This window comes from Hemitrygon akajei, unplaced genomic scaffold (assembly GCF_048418815.1).
Source record: "Hemitrygon akajei unplaced genomic scaffold, sHemAka1.3 Scf000153, whole genome shotgun sequence".
NCBI lineage: Eukaryota > Metazoa > Chordata > Chondrichthyes > Myliobatiformes > Dasyatidae > Hemitrygon > Hemitrygon akajei.
In genome coordinates, this window is record NW_027332039.1 from 197,115 (window position 1) to 217,052 (window position 19,938).

A 19,938-nucleotide genomic window follows, 5' to 3' on the forward strand; every position below is an offset into this window, starting at 1 on the left:
CTTTACGACTGTTCTGAGTCCTATTGTCCACCCATATCCGTACCTTCCTATTCTTCTTCCAGGCCATGACTACTGGGGACGCATAGGGGCTTCTAGACTCAGTGATGATCTCAGCTTTGTTCAACCTACACAAGTGCTGCCGAACGTCCTTCGCCTCTGCGCAGGGCCAGTCGCCGTGACATCGCTCTGAGCGGAGTGTCCTTGGTCACACGGATAGTGTGATGAGTGTTGTTGGAACCTTCATCAAACTAATCAGTGGGAAAGACACCTTCCAGCTTGGGTATCTTCTCCATCAACCTCCTTTTCCAACCCACAGGCACCTGGGAGTCTCCGAATGTCAACGTTCCCCCTTTTGCAGACAGTTTCTCCTGTCTTTTCTCATTGGGTCACTAGACATTGCCAGCACAGGGAGGATATGCTCCGGGGCATACCCTGCTTGAAGGCGACATCCCCCTTCGTAAAGTTCCTGACAATCACTGCCATTCTGTTCGTCTGTACAACCGAGGGCTTCTGCAGTTCGCACCTCACCTGCAACCCAACAGGCGCGCCCGACTCCTCTTCGCGGTCTTCCGGAGCAGTCACCAATTGTCCATTACCCTCAGGCATTCCGGGAAATTTGGGGATTCCCATTACTGTCACTACCTCCCCGGGCCGTAAAACGAACGGCTTTGATTGGGTGAACCACACAATCCCTCGCTTAAATACGTTATCCTGTCCAATGCAGCCACGCACTTCCTCAAAAGCAGCTCGGAACAGTAGGTGAACAGACATTATTCTCAGAAAGTTCTCTCCAGCTTTCTCCTTGAAGGCTCCTATGAGCCTCTACACAATGAGTATTGGTCCACTCAAGAATTGAAGTGCCCCCACCTTCTCCGGACAAGCAAGCGCTAATGTATCAAGCACCTCAGCCACTCCCTCATCGGACTCCGAAACTCCAGCTTCACTGACAAATAACCATCATACGGGTAACCACACGCACGAAGACCCCACTGAGCGGGGTCGATGGGAAATGCGTCAAATACTGGTTGTCAAATGAACGGTAGAGCAAAGGAACCCGCGACGCTGTGTCAAGTTTGGCTCTTGCATAAAAACCCTCTATCTGGATTTTTCAGGAATAGGATCTTTTGCTTGAGACTGTTCCGGGACATATTGCTGGGAACATGCGTCCCACAATAGGCCAGGCCGTACCTCACTGGGTATCTTTTGACATTTTCCCAACGTCTCTTTCTTCTCAGGGACCAGGAAGTTCACTCTCCGATGTGTTTCCTGTCGTTCAAACTCCCGCCTGAAATGTTCCTCCACCACATTTATAACAGAGAATACCGGCCGCTACCCTTCTCGTGGGGCACCGGCTGTTAGCAGTCCTCTGCATAGTCCGTCCTCTCAGGGGATCCGCCTCCCTATCAGCTTCATCATACGAGTGGACCACAGCCTTTATGTCCCATAAAGATATCAACTGGGACATCTCAGTTCTCAACTCTGCCAGTCTTCTCTACGACTCCCCGGGGCAGACTATCCGTGGTCGCTGCAACGCAGGGAACCACTACCGACTACTGCACCCTGCTGACGGCGCTCTGCGCGCCTCCGGCGCATTCTCCTCCTCCCCTACTTCTCTGATAAGCTCAACAAACGACGGAGGGGGCGCGTCTTACGAGACAGTCAGAGACCACAGGCACCAGGTTCTGGGCCTGGGAGCCTTTCGCTATTTGGCACATTCTTAGCTGATCCACCTCAGCCGACTGACTGGCCCCTCTATGACACAAGCAATTTAGCTGCCTCTCCAACCGAAAAATGAAGGCAGAAAGATTCACCCCCTCCTCCTGACAATGTTTAGGAACCCTATCAGGAACTTCACTGAACTTACCGTTACACAAAACATCTTTTCTAGTGCTGGAAAGTAGGCCGCAGAACTGGCAAGTGGGTTTTGTGCCTTCTCTGCTCTGACTACGTCAGCAGCCCGCCCGCTCAAATTTTAAACCAATCGCTGTTGTTTTACGTCATCGGAGCACGACCAGTCTACTGACAACTAGGAGGTCTGCTCCGCCCTCTTACTCCTGTTCCCCTTTAGGGATGGGCTTCATTCAAGGGAAAAGGCAGGACCACCATAGCTGGGAGTTATTCATTTATTCCACAGGAGGTAAAGGCCAATGACAACGCGCTCCTCACTGAGGGGCTAACTACAATTACCAAATCAGGCCACGTCTTCCACTCGCTATGCGGAAACGAATGAACCCTGTCTTTAATGTATATAGCCTTCGGTTGCGGGAGACTCGGCTTGCAATTTGGCCCGCTCACCTATTCTCATCTTTCCCTGGAAATTATGAACAGTCCACGCCCCACCTCCCCTTGGGCGTCAATAGTACAAGGCAGTTCCACTGCCGTTATGTCACCGCTAGTCTGAACTAAAACAAAGTCTGTGCCCGCCATTTTATCAAACCTCCGGCCAAGAAACGTTACTTTCCCTATAGCTTTAACAGTACTGTAAAGCTGAATTAAAAATTCGTCAGGAATACGAATATCTACCCCATTCAACACGGACGGAATCGTTACCAGTACCACTGTGGATTCACACCACCGCTCAACCCCGGCAGCATCCGTATCCTCGCATCGTAATCACTTTACCGGTCAATGTTTTAGCACAATCTGAAACACACAACCCGCTGGTTCAAAGCAGCATCACACAGCACCCGAGAAATCCCGGTTGAGCCCTCACAATTGTAACCTTCAGTTCTGTCGGCTGCTGAAGTCTAGGGAAGACAATCTTTGGCCCTGCCAAACGGATGAGACTGAGATGCGAATCCATCCCGAAACCCCCCTGTTTGTGAGGATGCTCCGTGATTTGTAACAAATCAGTACGTCGAAATAAAAACCCAGATGCATACGATTAAACAACTTTGCTTTCTGATTCTTAAATTAGATACAGGGTTATTGACGAAAAGACAAAACAGGGGGCCCATTTTAATGAAACAGCCTGTTGTGTAGAAGATGGAGCTCACGGTTTTCCCTTCGCCGATCCTCCTTCGTTTTCCACGAGCTTCGTCGGATCATAGTTCCGCTCCAGCGTCTCCTCTCTTCATCTCCCGCCGAAGAAAATACCCGGATCATCCTCATGTCGAACACGCAGCACGAAAACTCCCTGCCGTCCTCACCCGTTATCCCGAACCATAACACAACACTGACAAACACTGCGTCTACAGAAAGACCATTAATTTGGCAGTGAAACCTTTCCCAGAGTGTTACACTATCTCATTGCTGATCACTCATATTTACGCTGAGGCTCTTACACCGAGTGGAGCAAGAAGGGACATGGTCATTTGACTGACAGTGGGTTTCACTTTCAATTGCTCTATAGCAGTTTGTTGACAAACAATTCGTGAACGCTGTGCAGTAAGAGAACAGCCACTGCGGTTGTAATGATTTTGTCGTTCGCCCGAGCTAATTAAAACAACACTAGTTGGTATCTTCTATCATCTGGCATTTAACAAACAACGTCTGGCGTGCATGTTGCGAATGATGGGCAACACCTGTATCTTTGGAGAAATGTCGGCAAAGATCAGAGAAGAGCTGACGAATGGAATGAAGTACATCGCATATTGGCAGAAATGGGAAACAAGTTGTGAAACGGTGCGTTTGACAGGTCTGCCATTTACTCATGAATCACTGATTCATGGGTTTAGAGAGACTGAAAGAAGCACTTCGGCATAGCGAAGTATTGGCATATTATTACTGGGTCTGCAGAAATCTATTACTAGAAGGATTTTATTCTCATTATTCAAATGGTAAAAGATTTCAGCATGCTGCTGTTCCTCGATACTTGGGAGCGCTTGTTCATGAATCGCAAAAGGTTGCTTTGCAGGAGCAGCAGGTTATGAAGAACGTTACGCTGCAACTGCACAGGGTACTGGTGAGGCCGCATCAGGATTACTGCGGGCAGTTCTGGTCCCCTTACTTGAGGAAGGATCCACTGGCTTTGGAGACGGTGCAGAAAGGTTCATCAGGGTTGTTCCAGAAATGGGAGAGACTGAGCCGCCTGGGACTGTACTTGCTGGATTTCAGAAGAATGAGTGGAGGTGTTTGAGAAACATATGAAATTGTGAAAGGGACAGGTAAGATATAGGCAGGAAAATTGTTTCCACTGGTAGGTGAGACTCGAACTAGGGGATATAGCCTCAAGAGACAAGATGCAGGGAACATAGCCTCATGATTCGGGGAGTACATTTAGGACAAAGATGAGGAGGAACTGCTTTTCCTAAAGGATTTAATCGCTGGATTTCTCTGCACAATGAAGCAGTGGAGACTACCTCAGTAGATATATTTAAAACAAATTTGGATGGATTTTTGAATAGAAGGGGAATTGAGAGTTACCGGGAAAAGGCGGAGATGAGTCTATAGTCAGATCAGCAATGATCTTATTAAGTAGCGGAGCAGGCTTGACGGGCCAGATGGCCGACTCCCGCTCCTATTTGTTATATTCGTGTGATCTTACCTCAGCCAGCCCAATGTCCCCGTAAAGCACCTACGTACTTGCAAACACCCCCTAAAGCACCTTCATACTTGCCAAGGCCCACGTAGACACAATATTATTTCCGTGCCCCCTTAGTGTAAACACATGTTTACCACGTCCGGATATGTGAAAAAGTATCCTGCTTAAATTTTTATTTGCCGTTAAACCTCGCTTACAGTCTTAAGGATATCAATGAGTTTGCTTTTATTAAGAGTTGAAATATCTTGCTGAAATTGTGACAATAAAAGCCTTAAATGACCGAGCAGTGTGTATTTTTGTGACTGTGGTTCACTGTACGAAGGCCTCTTTCAACGTGGTAGGAGAATGGATTTGCTGTGGAAAGCCGATTGAATCATCTCCAAAGATCAGGAAACTTTGTATCACAGCGTAATCAAAAACCACAAAAGCCGACAATTTTGAAACGAGCTTTTGATTGTTCATCATTCTGAATGTCGATAGTTTCTTTTTACAAACTCTCTTCGCGTACTTCAACCTTGTAAAGAAATAGGTTCGTTACACATTGCAGAATTTCCATATCGTTCAGATGATTGAATCCGATTCTGAGAACTCTTTCTTCAGTGACTGCAGGTGTGAGCAGACCTCCTGTAAATCACCAGCTGTGAAAAAGAGTTTCACACTTTATGCCCTCCCGTCTGCACCGTCCTCTGAGGTCGATGGTATGGTGAGAGTTCATCAACGCTTCTGCAATCCATTGCATCCAGTGTTCAAGGCTTTGGCCTGTACAGCTTCCCCAGAGTCCTTCTGGTCGGACTTAACGCCCCAACAGAAGCAAGAAACATTTTGATAGATATAAAACAGTAGTTCTAATTTGCATATAACGGATCGAAACAAAAGCTTACCTAAAGGCAACTAAAAGTTCACCAAGGGAGCTGTCAGGTTGTTGTTATAAAGTCTCAAGCTTCCTTTACGGTTCAAACTCCAACACAGTGCACTATATCCCGTTTACTTTTCTTTCACTGGATGAAAAGGATACATGTCGCAAACAAAATATTTATCGGGAACAGATTCTGGAATAAAATAACCTGGGATATGAGATAACAGAAAATGATATCAGATGATTTGCTCGAGATAATGAATCCACGGGATTTTCACACACACACACACACACACACACACACACACACACACACACACACACACACACACACACACACACACACACACACACACACACACACACACACACACACACACACACACTGGAAGTTATTGCCATTTGGGACCGCTTTGTTTTTGCGATTATCATGCATTTGCCTTAAGTGCTGTGTATTTAATCTAGGAAGCGAAATAGGCCAACCAGCTTCACCTACGTAGAGACATTTGCTCTGCGCGGTAACATCCCTTCTGACATAATATAAATTAATGCTTTCCGTGTCTTGTAAAAATTGAAAAATAAAGAAAGAACACACTAAACAATGGATGAAAATAATAAAACTGCATGAACAGACACTAAATATCAAGCTCCTTACAGTAATCACAGACGACCCCCATGACAGTGTGGATATCATATTGTCCTTCGAGAATTGTAACGATACCAATCTTTTGCTAAGTTGTTTCTCATTCATATTGGACGCTATCGTGGAACCAGACTAAACAAAAAACAAAGAGGCTTGAAGATACCCCTTCTATGGAAAATATTCTCTCATTTAACAGCCAAGCCACATGGCTTTCCAAAACTTAAAAAATTCTCAACATACTGCGCTGCACTGTTAATTATTTGAGGGTGATAGTGCACGTTGTAAACATGTTGAAACATAGAATAATTTCATTTGTAACGTACAAACTCTGTGCAAGAAGAATTTACAACTTGGAGGGCTATGGCCCCGGTGCCGCCAAATCCTTCCTTTAATAAACCTCGACCAACGCAGTAACAATATCGTCAATACTCTTCTGTTTGCCCCACTTTCCCATCCCAATTAAACTAAAGATGCAAACTTCGGCCGATGTAAGCGGATCCCAATGGTCAAGCAGATGTCTTCATGAATTAATATATTTATCCTGGAAAGGGACAAAAAATCTGTGGTGTTCAGTTGAAAGCGATGCCAGAAATATGTCAACGCTACGATTTAACATTTTAACAAGGAAAGGATTTTCAAAGGAAAGTTGTTGGAATTATGGAACAAAATGACAGAACCGACATACATAAGTGAAACTGAAATCATTAACAGATATTTCAACGGTTACAGGGACAGAATAGGTTCAACTGCATATAGCAGACAGACAACCAGGGGATGAGCGTAGATAGATATCTTGACTATAAATACCAGTTTGACGGAAATGCTTATTTCAGTCGCTAGAATCCCTTGAATCGATGATTTAATGAATAAATGACAGACGGGGGCGTAATTATTAGTGATCAGCAATAAATTAGCATCATAATAAATGTACTTCGTCCACAAAATCGCACCGAAGACAACTAGTCTGAGATCTCCTTTTGCCTTTTCCATCTGGTAAGGGTGATGCATTTCGAAAAGCCGGAGCAAACTCCGTCGGCCAAATGGTCTAATTCTGCTCCTATATCTCATAGTCTAACGGTCGTAATGTTATACTTGTGAAAGAACACCAGAGGGAAAGCTTCATTAACAACAACACTGTTGTTGATATTGAATCAGACATGTGGACCGATATAAAACAAGAGCTCCAATTTCGTGATATGAGGTGGAAAGACCTGCTTGTCTGATTTAACTGGAAGGTTCACCGAAGGAGCTTCCATGTTACTGCATTTGTAAGGACATTTTATTTCCCTAAAGCTACAACCTGCCACATAAACTCCATATACGTTAATCGTTCTTTCTTTGGACAAGATGACTGGCCTTACAGTGTTTCATGTCGATATAATAAAGGCGTGAGATTTCCCAAACAAAATACTTATAAGGAGCAGGTTCTATAATAAAATAACCTGGGACTGGAGACGACAAAAACTGTTCCGACATTATATACTGCAGATACAATGAAGGAATGGGACTTCCCACACACCGGGACAGCGAGAGGATAAGCTATGGTTATGTCTTCTGGCGGATATCAACCCAGTCAGGAAAATGTGGAGACTGCATCACCTCCAGATAAATCACCTATGCTAGACATCATCTGACTTCCCACAATGAACAAACAGAGCCTTGAAATATTTGCAAAATAATAAAAGGAAAAAAATGCAGTGAACAATGTATGAAAATAACGCTCCTGCAAGGAATAGCACAAAATGTCAATGGGGAAAGGGGAAATCAATCGGTATGTTACTGAGAGAAATACGAGTATTTCGTGTTAAACAGTGCAGTTCTATGGAAAAGAAATGGTATTGAATGTATCTATTTTAGAGAAAGTATTGTGAAACAAACTCCGTACATTAATTAAAGATGACCCCGCAAACCCCATATCAGTTTGGAATCATAAATTGGATCTTGGAAACATAAATTGGACCTTGGAAACATAAACTGTAAACAGATGTTCTCAGGGAAACGTTCGGAAGAAATGTGACAAATGTTCAGGGGATATTTGCGTGAGGTTCTGAGTAGGTACGTTCCAATGAGACGTGGTACGGATGGTGGGGTACAAGATCCGTGGTGTACAAAGGCTGCTGGAAATGTAGTCCAGACGAAAAGAAGGACTTACGAAAGAGTCAAAAAAACTAGGTAATGATAGGAATCCAGAAGATTATAAGTCTAGCAGGAAGGAGCTTAAAAATGAAATTAGGAGAGCTAGATGGGGCCATGAGAAGGCATTGGTGGACAGGATTAAGGAAAAACCGAAGGCATTCTACAAGTATGTGAAGAACAAATGGATCAGACGTGAAAGAATAGGACCAATCTAGCGTGACAATGGATAAGTGTGTATTGAACCGGAGGAAATAGAGGAGGTACTTAATGAATACTTTGCTTCAGTATCCACCACTGAAAAGGATCTTGGCGATTATAGAGATGCCTTGCAGTGGACTGAAAAACTTGAAAATGTAGATATTAAGGAAGAGGATGTGCTGTAGCTTCTGGAAAGCATCAAGTTGGATAAGTGACCGGGCCGGGACGGGCTGTGACCCAGGCTACTGTGGGAAGAGAGGGAGGAGATTGCTGACCCTCTGGCAATGATCTTTGCATCATCAAAGAGCACGGCAGAGGTTCCGGAGGATTGGAGGGCTGCGGATGGTATTCCCTTATTCACGAAAGGGAGTAGCGATGGCCCAGGAAATCATATGCGTGTGAGCCTTAATTCAGTGTTTGGTAAGTTGATGGAGAAGATCCCGAGAGGCAGGATTTATGAACATTTGGAGAGGCATAATATGATTATAGTCAGCATGGCTTTGTCAAAGGCAAGTTATTCCTTACGAGCCAGATCGAATTTTTTTGTTCATATGACTGAACACATTGATGAGGGTAGTGCCGTAGATGTAGAGTATATGGATTTTCGCAAGGCATTTGATAAGGTACTCCATGCAAGGCTTATGGAGAAAGTAATGAGGCTTTGCATTGTAGATCCAGAACGGGCATGCCCACTGAAGGCGAATGTGGTTGTAGTCGGGTCATATTCTGCATGGAGGCCGGTGACCAGTGATGTGCCTCAGGGAACTATTCGGGAAACCCGACTATTTGTGATTTTTAGAAATGACTTGGATGAGGAAGTGAAGGGATGGGTTAGTAAATATGCTGATGACACAATGTTGGGGGTGTTGTGGATAATGTGGAGGACTGTCAGAGGTTAAAACGGAACATTGATAGGATGCAAAAATGGGCTGAGAATTGGCAGATGGAGTTCAACCTAGATAAGTGTAAGGCGGTTCATTTTGATAGGTCAAATATGATGGCAAAATATAGCATTAATGGTAAGACTCTTGGCAGTATGGAGGATCAGAGGGATCTTGGGATCCGAGTCCATAGGACACTCAAAGCTGTTACGCAGGTTGACTCTGTGGTTAAGAAGGCATTCAGAGCATTGGACTTCATCAATCGTAAGATTGAGTTTAAGAGCCGAAAGGTAATGTTACAGCTATTTAGGACTCTGGTCAGACCCCACTTGGAGTACTGTGCTTAATTCTGGTCGCCTGACTACAGGAAGGACGTGGAAACCATAGAAAAGGTGCAGAGGAGATTTCCAAGGCTGTTTCCTGTGTTGGGGAGCATGGCTTATGAGAATAGGTTGGGTGAACACGGTCTTTTCTCCTCGGAGCGACGGAGAATGAGAGGTGATCTGATAGAGGTGTACTAGATAATGAGAGGCATTGATCGTGTGGAGAGTCAGAGGCTTTTTCACAAGGCTGAAATTGTTAGCACGAGAAAGCATAGTTTTAAGGTGCTTGGAATTAGAGCGGTGAGTGCGTAGAATGGGCTGCCGGCGGAGGCGGTGGAGGCGGCAACGATAGGGTCTTTAAAGAGTCTCCCAGATGGCTGTTTGGAGTTTGCCATGGGTAATACCTAGGTAGTTCTAAGGTAGGACACACAGACAGACAGACAGACAGACAGACATACTTTATTGATCCCTGAGGGAAATTTGCTTTCGTTACAGTAAATTATACCAAGTGGAAATAAGTCCAGGACCAGCCTATTGGCTCAGGGTGTCTGACACTCCGAGGGAGGAGTTGTAAAGCTTGATGGCCACAGGCAGGAATGACTTCCTATGACGCTCAGTGTTACATCTCGGTGGATGAGTCTCCGGCTGAATGTACTCCTGTGCCTAACCAGTACATTATTGAGTGGATGGGAGACATTGTCCGAGATGGCATGCAACTTGGACAGCATCCTCTTTTCAGACACCAAAGGACGTGTTCGGCACAGCTTTGTGGCCGAAGGACCTGTATTGTGCTATCTGTTTTTTTCTATGTTTCTATGTGGAGGTGGACTTCGAGATGCATAACTAATAATCGTTTATTGATGTCAGTTGTGGGAAAGATGCTGGAGTCAATTATAAAAGAGGAAATTACGACACATTTGGATTACAATAGAAGGATAAGTCCGAGTCAGCATGGATTTATGAAGCGGGACTCATGCTTGACAAATCTTCTGGAATTTTTTGAGGATGTAATTATGAAAATGGACAAGGGAGATCCAGTGGATGTAGTGTACCTGTACTTTCAAAAGCCTTTGATAAAGTTCCACATGGGATATTAGTGGGCAATATTAGGGCACATGGTAAATTAGGGCAGAGTACTGACATGGATTGAAAATTGGCTGGCTGACAGGAAACAAAGAGTAGCGATTAACGGGTCCCATTCGGACTGGCAGGCTGTGACCAGTGGGGTACCGCAAGGTTCGGTGCTGGGACCGCAGCTGTTTACAATATACATTAGTAATTTAGATGAAGGGATTAAAAGTAATATTAGCAAATTTGCCGATGACACAAAGCTGGGTGGCAGTGTGAAATGTGAGGAGGATGTTATGTGAATGCATGGTGAATTGGACAGGCTAAGTGACTGGGCTTATGTATGGCAGATGCAGTTTCAGGTGCATAAATGTGAGTTTGTCCACTTTGGTGGCAAGAACAGGAAGACAGATTACTATCTAAATCGAGACAAGTTAGGAAAAGGGGAAGTACAACGTGATCTAGGTGTTCTTGTACATCAGTCAATGAAAGCAAGCATGCAGGTACAGCAGGAAGTGAAGAAAGCTAATGGCATGTTGGCCTTTATAACAAGAGGAATTGAGTATAGGAGTAAAGAGGTCCTTCTGCAGCTGTACAGGGCCCTGGTGAGACCCCACCTGGAGTATTGTGTGCGGTTTTAGTCTCCAAATTTGAGGAAGGACATTCTTGCTATTGAGGGAGTGCAACGTAGTTTCACAAGGTTAATACCCGGAATGGCGGGACTGTCATATGTTGAAAGATTGGAGTGACTGGGCTTGTATACACTGGAATTTAGAAGAATGAGAGGGGATCTGATTGAAATATATTAGATTATTAAGGGATTGGACACGCTGGAGGCAGGAAGCATGTTCCCACTGATGGGTGAGTCCAGAACAAGAGGCCTCAGTTTAAGGATAAGGGGTAGGCCATTTAGTACAGAGATGCGGAAAAACGTTTTCACCCAGAGAGTGGTGGGTATGTGGAATGCTCTGTCCCAGAAGGCAGTGGAGGCCAAGTCTCTGGATGCTTTCAAGAGAGTGTTAGATAGAGCTCTTATAGATAGCGGGGTCAAGGGATGTGGGGAGAGGGCAGGAACAGGGTACTGATTGTGTATGGTCAGCCATGGTCACAGTGAATGGCGGTGCTTGCTAGAAGGGCCGGATGGACTACCCGGGCAACTACTGTCTATTGTCAATTGTTTACTGAGTTATTTATCCTCCAGTTTGACCACTTTTGTGGCACCAAACCAATCTGAAAGCAATAAGGAAGTGTGAGTATTCCCCATACGGAAAAGATTATTGAATTGAACAATCAAACGAAATGCCTTCCTTAACTACAGAATCTTAATGCGCTTCGCCTATTGTGACGATTGTTGATTATTTGAGGGTGATAGTCCACCTTGTAAAGATATTGAGACTAAGGGTTATTTTATGCGAAACGCACAAACTCTGTGCCATAGAATTGTCATAGAATACATATAATGTGCAACGTTCTCGTTTGAAGGTGTGAATAAACAGAATTGAACATTGTTATTTCGTAATTCCTCCGAGAGAGCGATTTACATTGCACGATGACGCAATCCATATGAACGGTTTACCTCAAGTGTTTGTTTAGTGGACTGTCACTGATGCGACTAACCACGTGGTATGATTAATTGTCAGAGGGCACTTTCCTCACCTGTATAAGAGCTTGCAACGCAATCAACAGTAACTATCAGTAGCTGTACTGCTTTCAACTGATCACCAACTCACACAGAAAATGGGATATCCAGCAATTTACTACATCGCGAGAATTTACTATCCTGTACTGGCAGCGATTGGTATCCCTGGTAAGTAACTGGAATTGGTTCCGACTGGATGTGTGTGTTTTGCTCTTGTTGCATTTGTTACAGATGGTGCCTCCTCCGGTTCAGATTTAAAGTTATATTTTATTTTATTATTTAATTTTATCCTGGAATTGTTGCTCTTTTCTCAGGTCCGATCACTTTGTCAATATTAACAATAGATTGAGTGTTAATATTGATACTGTTCCAGCATTTTACCTTTCTCGTCTTTGCAGCTTTACCATCACGTGTTGTTCCAAATCTGATTCTACATCGATACACGATCCCAAATGTTTACTAAAATGAAAACAAATCCTACAGCATCGCCGCAGCTCTCTCTGCCAGCACCCCGGATTTTCGGCAACACCCAGTTTCTTTTTTCTCCGTCTCAATCTCACTAGAAAGACTTCTTGTCTGTTTATTTATTGACATGTCTCTGAAATTGCCACGATAAGCTGAAAAACTCTTTTATTTTATCGTGTCATCTTAGGCCCAGTTTTGATTTAAATAAAAATGTATTTCATTTCTTCCATCCAGCATACAACATGAGGGAGCAAAAATCCTTATATTGCTTCTCAGTCGCAATGTACAAGATTGAAGTTTATTTGCCACCTGTACATCGAAACGCATTTAGCCGTCCTGTCCCTTCACTCCAAATGTCATCTCCCTGAATCTATTTTGTCCCTGCAATATATGAAACCTTCAGCATTCTCAGCTGTCTGGATGAGTGAGTCGATATGCCGCTCACTGATAACTTGCCGACAACTGGAAAGTTGCGGCTCAACTGTTACTCGGGTCCGTCGTTGTCATCCAACCGAAGGACAATGACGGAGCCCGTACGAAGAACATTTCCGCTCTCGGAATTGAAGCCTGTCCGACCCGGGATATGATCAGATGTCTGAGATTCACTCAATCCGATTTAAATCATTTCTATGCGTGTAATCCAAGTTAACGTGATCTGGGTGTCTGTGCATGAACCTAACTCTTCTTTGCTTCCTTGCAGTTAATTTAGTGGCGATTGTGATCCTGTCTCTGGGAAACTGCGGACTCTCTAAATGCATCTCCCGTTACCTGGTGGGAATGGCAGCAGCTGATTTACTGGGTGTTATCATTTCTATTGTAATCGATCAGATCAATAATATTTATGTTTATGCCCTTCCTTTGCTCATTATGCCGGTTTGCGCCGTGACGCTTGTCCTGAGTGTCGTAACCATGGACTGTTCTGTTTGGCTCACGGTGGCTTTCACGTTCGATCGCTGTATTGCAATCTGCAGTCAAAAGCTGCGGGAACGATACTGCACCGAGAGGATGGCGACTATTGTGATAGTAATTGTGTGTTTAGGAAGTTGTGCGAAAAATGTCCCGTTCTACTTTGCGGTAGAACCTTACCTTATCATTGACAACATACCCTGGCGATGCATTTTCGGAGTGGATTTCCTTACTTTACCAGCGTGGAAAGCATTCCAGTTGTTTAACATTATCAATACACCTTTATTGCCGATCGGTTTGATTCTACTTTTTAATGCTTTAACCGTCAGTCATATCATCGCGGCAAACAGAGTTCGCCGGGGGCTCAGGAACAGCAGAGAGAAAAAGAATGATCCAGAGGTAGAGAACCGCAGAAAGTCAATAATTTTGTTGTTCGCTCTATCGGCCAATTTCATATTGTTGTGGATCCCCTATATTGTATACACTATGAGCTGGCAAGTTCAGAATTACTATTACATCAACAGATATTTGAATACTCCAACGTATATCCTGCAACAGTTTGGGTTCATGTTACAATATCTCTGTACCTGCACCAACACGTGTATCTACACTCTGGCACAGAGGAAATTCAGGCAGGAGCTGAAGGCTGTAGTCAAACATCTGGTTACGTTATATGATCGACTCTGTAGATAAAACGCTGGTCGATTCTGAGCTTCGAAGGAGTTCAAATGCATTTCAATGTTATTTCCATGTCTGGTAAAAGTGTCCATATTCCAGCAGCCAAGTGAGCAAATGTTAGTAGTTTGCCGGTTCCAGTAAATTCAGCAAAATTACTTCAACAATGGGGGGAAGAAACAACAAATGGGCTCTACAAGGATCTCCAATCCTATTTGCCCGTTCCCTCACAAAAACTACTAACGTAACGGTTCAGAAGTTCACCCTGACAACCCTCTGCTGAACTCTCACCAACATTGCTTTTGGTCCATTACAGAGGTCCACAACCCCAGAGACTGGAAACGATACACTATGGGGTTGACAGAGACTAGGGACTATACAGTATAGGGGTGACAGAGACTGGAGACTATAGAGAAAAGGGGTGACAGAGACTGGAAATGATACACTATGGGGTTAACAGAGACTAGGGCCTATATAGTATAGGGGTGACAGAGACTGGAGATTATAGAGTATAGGGGAGTCAGAGACTGGAGACTATAGAGAATAGGGGAGTCAGAGACTGGAGATTATATAGTATAGGGGTGACAGAGACTGGAGTCTATAGAGTATAGGGGTGACAGAGACTGGAGATTATAGAGAATAGGGGAGTCAGAGACTGGAGACTATAGAGAAAAGGGGTGACAGAGACTGGAAACGACACACTATGGGTTTGACAGAGAGAAGGGCCTATACAGTATTGGGGTGACAGAGACTGGAGATTATAGAGAATAGGGGAATCAGAGACTGGAGTCTATAGAGTATAGGGGTGATAGAGACTGGAGATTACAGAGACAGGGGATTACATAGAATAGGGGTGACAGAAACTGGAGAAGGTATACTATGGGGTTGACAGAGACTAGGGACAATACAGTATAGAGTTGACAGAGACTGGAGACTATAGAGAATAGGGGAGTCAGAGACTGGAGATTATACAGTATAGGGGTGACAGAGACTGGAGTCTATAGAGTATAGGGGTGACACAGACTGGAAACGATACACTATGGGGTTGACAGAGACTAGGGACTATACAGTATAGGGGTGACAGAGACTGGAGACTATAGAGAATAGGGGAGTCAGAGACTGCAGATTATATAGTATAGGGGTGACAGAGACTGGAGATTATAGAGTATAGGGGTGACAGAGACTGGAGATTATAGAGAATAGGGGAGTCAGAGACTGGAGATTATAGAGTATAGGGGGGACAGCGACTGGAGACGATACACTATGGGGTTGACAGAGACTAGGGACAATACAGTATAGAAGTGACAGAGACTGCAGACTATAGAGAATAGGGGAGTCAGAGACTGGAGATTATACAGTATAGGGGTGACAGAGACTGGAGTCTATAGAGTATAGGGGTGACACAGACTGGAAACGATACACTATGGGGTTGACAGAGACTAGGGACTATACAGTATAGGGGTGACAGAGACTGGAGACTATAGAGAAAAGGGGTGACAGAGACTGGAAATGATACACTATGGGGTTAACAGAGACTAGGGCCTATATAGTATAGGGGTGACAGAGACTGGAGATTATAGAGTATAGGGGAGTCAGAGACTGGAGACTATAGAGAATAGGGGAGTCAGAGACTGGAGATTATATAGTATAGGGGTGACAGAGACTGGAGATTATAGAGTATAGGGGTGACAGAGACTGGAGATTATAGAGAATAGGGGAGTCAGAGACTGGAGATTATAGAGTATAGGGGTGACAGCGACTGGAGACGATACACTATGGGGTTGACAGAGACTAGGGACTATATAGTATAGGAGTGACAGAGACTGGAGACTATACACTATGGGGTTGACAGAGACTAGGGACTGTACAGTATAGGAGTGACAGAGACTGGAGACTATACACTATGGGGTTGACAGAGACTAGGGACTATACAGTATAGGAGTGACAGAGACTAGGGACTATACAGTATAGGGGTTCAGAGAATGGAGGCGATACACTATGGGCTTGAAAGAGATTGGGGTCTAGACGGTATAGACTGGAGACTATAGAGTATAGGGGTGACATAGACTGGAGATTATAGAGAATAGGTGAGTCAGAGACTGGAGACTATAAAGTATAGGGGTGACAGAGACTGGAAACGATACACTATGGGGTTGATAGAGACTAGGGACTATACAGTATAGGGGTGACAGAGACTGGAGACGATACACTATGGGGTTGACAGAGACTAGGGCCTGTATAGTATAGGGGTGACAGAGACTGGAGATGATAGAGTATAGGGATGACAGAGACTGGAGACTATACAGTATAGGGGTGACAGCGACTGGAGTCTATAGAGTATAGGGGTGACAGAAACTGGAAACGACACACTATGGGTTTGACAGAGACAAGGGCCTATACAGTATTGGGGTGACAGAGACTGGAGATTATAGAGAATAGGGGAATCAAAGACTGGAGTCTATAGAGTATAGGGGTGACAGAGACTGGAGATTACATAGAATAAGCGTGACAGAAACTGGAGAAGGTACACTATGGGTTTGACAGAGACTAGGGACAATACAGTATAGAGGTGACAGAGACTGGAGATTATAGAGAATAGGGGAGTCAGAGACTGGAGACTATAGAGTATAGGGGAGTCAGAGACTGGAGATTATATAGTATAGGGGTGACAGAGACTGGAGATTATAGAGTATAGGGGTGACAGAGACTGGAGATTATAGAGAATAGGGGAGTCGGAGACTGGAGATTATAGAGTATAGGGGTGACAGCGACTGGAGTCTATAGAGTATAGGGGTGACAGAAACTGGAAACGACACACTATGGGTTTGACAGAGACAAGGGCCTATACAGTATTGGGGTGACAGAGACTGGAGATTATAGAGAATAGGGGAATCAAAGACTGGAGTCTATAGAGTATAGGGGTGACAGAGACAGGAGACTATAGAGTATAGGGCTGACAGAGACTAGGAACTGTACAGTATAGGGGTGACAGAGACTGGAGACTATAGAGTATTGGGTTGAGAGAGACTAGGAACTCTACAGTATAGGGGTGACAGAGACTGGAGACTATAGAGTATAAGGGTGACAGAGACTGGAGACTGTAGAGTATAGGGGTGACAGAGACTAGGAACTATACAGTATAGGGGTGACAAAGACTGGAGACTATAGAGTACAGAGGTAATAGAGGCTGAAGACTACAGAGTACAGGGGTGACAAAGACTGGAGACTATAGAGTACAGAGGTAATAGAGGCTGAAGACTACAGAGCACAGGGGTGACAGAGAGTGGAGAATATAGGATATAGTGGTGACAGCGGCTGGAGACTACAGTTAGGGGTGAAGAAACGAGAGAATGTACACTTTAGGTGTGACAGAATCCGGGGATAATTCACTGTAGGATTACAGAGTCTGGAGACTTGACAGTGTTGGGTGATAGAGAGGACAGACTGTACAGTTTAGGGGAGACAGAGACTGGAGAAGATGCAGTGTCGGTGTGACAAAGACAGGAAACTATACAGTATCGGTGTCAGAGAATGGTGTCTAAGGGAGACAAGGACAGCAGAATATGCAGTATAGGAGTGAAGGATAGGATAAAGTTTCGGTGAAACAGACACCGGGGAACAGACCGTGTAGAGATAACTGATAAAAATAACGATTCTGGACACAGTCATTCCAAACAGTTTCATTTATTTTCACTCACACCGTTACTTCGGTTTCCAGACAGCAGAACGACCCCAAGAGACCGGAGAGGCCTCTTGGGGTGTCCTGAGACAATACCCGGGTTAGTGGGGTCCGGCGCCCCACACCTTGCAGAGGTAGCGCCACTGGGGGGAGGGCATTATTGTTTTATATTCTCCTGAGCATGTGGACACTGATCAGTGGGACATTTGTTGTGGAATCAAACTGTAACATGTTAGAACGCTGTTTAAAAAGGTCATTTTCTTCATCTAAAATAATTATTATCATCTGGTCACGTAATCCACACTCACCCCCACCCTCCCCCCGCCCAGACCAACAGTCCTTCTCGGCCAGGCGGAGGCAGATTTAAACCCTCAGTCTGCCTTTGCTGGGAGATGTGGCGGTTGGCTTTGACGTTTGGTGGATAGTTATATGGGAAGGTTAAAAAAAGAACAAAGTTTGTTGTGAAGAAAGCTTTGTATATTTGTAATTTTTTTGTGGATATATGTGTGCTTTAATTTGCCTCCTTTCTCCTTCACAACGTTTAAAGAGCTTTTGCACTATTTCCGCCTGGCACTGAATGAAACCCTTTGCACGAACGTGTTGTTGCGGCATTTTATCGGTTGCTTTTCAACTGGTGACCCTGGTCGGGTACGCTTCCTCAACACATCATAGTAAGGAGTGACAACCCCAAATGCACATTAGATTATCCCAGATCAGGAATCATTTCAAACAGTTCACAAAATAGCTGCCTCCACCTCACAAAAATAACGGAAACGATGTTCAAAGTTCTAACTGTATTTATCAGTAAAGTACCTTGAGATTCATTACACCTCAAGTTGACCTGCACCCCCTAATCTCCCATATCCGCCGACACACCCCTAAACCTGCGCACCCCCTCAGATCTGTGCGAACTCCTAAACCCACGGACACCCCACATGCATATTAGATCATCCCAGAGCAAGATTCATTTCCAAAACGCTGCCTGCTCCTTAAACTAATTTCAAGAACAAAGTTCAAAGAGCATTTTTATTAAAGTATCAAAACTGAAACAACCTTGGGTTTTGTCATAACCCCAGGTCCGCAGACACCTTTAATGATGTTATCCACCGTCCGGGTGGTCATCGGTACTGAGGCCCCAGGGCTCTTGCAAGCTGTGTGGTACCAATACGTCACATACCGGTTGTAGAGCGATCTGCACAGGGGGGTAACCTGGGAACCTGTGTCAAGTATGTCTATAGCCCAAATACCCGCAATACCTAGCGATAAGCTGCAGATTTGCCTCACTAAGCCTTCAGGAAGAGGACTTTACACTTCAGTGTTTTTCTTGATGTATTGATTGGAATGTGTCCCTATCGAGAGGCCATGCCGTTCCCTCACTGGGTCTCTCTGAAGTTTCCTGACTTCCCTTCCTGCCGGAGTGACCGCGGGCTCACTCTCTGAGGGTTTTCACGTTCTTTACACTCCCTCCTAAAGCGGTCGCTTTTTCCAGAGACCCCGTTCAACAGCGTCCCTCTGCTCAGTGTATCCCATCAGTGGGTCCGGCTCCCTGTCGGCTTTGTCATGCCTGGTGGCGGCAGCTACCCATTGTAGCCTGGACATCTCAGTTCACAAATCTGCCACAAACTCCTGTAACATCCCCGGTTGTGATATATCATTGTTCTCTTCAGCAACGGAGGCTACTACCGAGGTCGCCACCCTGCTGACGGAGGCTCCCGCTCACCCGTCGCATTTTCTCTTTCAATCTTTTTATTAATATTGAAAATATTATGAATGAAATACAATTCAAATATTGATAAGGGATTACAAACATATAGACTCCCATTACACATGAAGGAATACATAAGCAATGAATACAGTATAAGTAAGTTTCCCAAAACATAAACCAGATAGTGTATATATGAACAAGGTAAGTTTAGATATGCCATAATATATAGTATAAAAAAGAGAGAAAAAAAATAATAAATCTATCTAAGAAAGTTAACTAAT

At 44.5% G+C, this 19,938-nt stretch overlaps 1 protein-coding gene across 1 annotated transcript in view; it reads left to right on the plus strand.

Annotated features, from left to right (window-relative positions):
- Window positions 1-13,126: 13,126 nt before the first annotated feature.
- LOC140724025 (E3 ubiquitin-protein ligase TRIM39-like) overlaps window positions 13,127-19,938 on the plus strand; it is a 59,181-nt gene continuing 52,369 nt past the window's right edge. Inside the window, exon 1 of the mRNA XM_073038511.1 lies at window positions 13,127-13,225. Coding sequence (XP_072894612.1) covers window positions 13,127-13,225 — 99 coding nt within the window. The remainder of the gene's footprint in view (window positions 13,226-19,938) is intronic.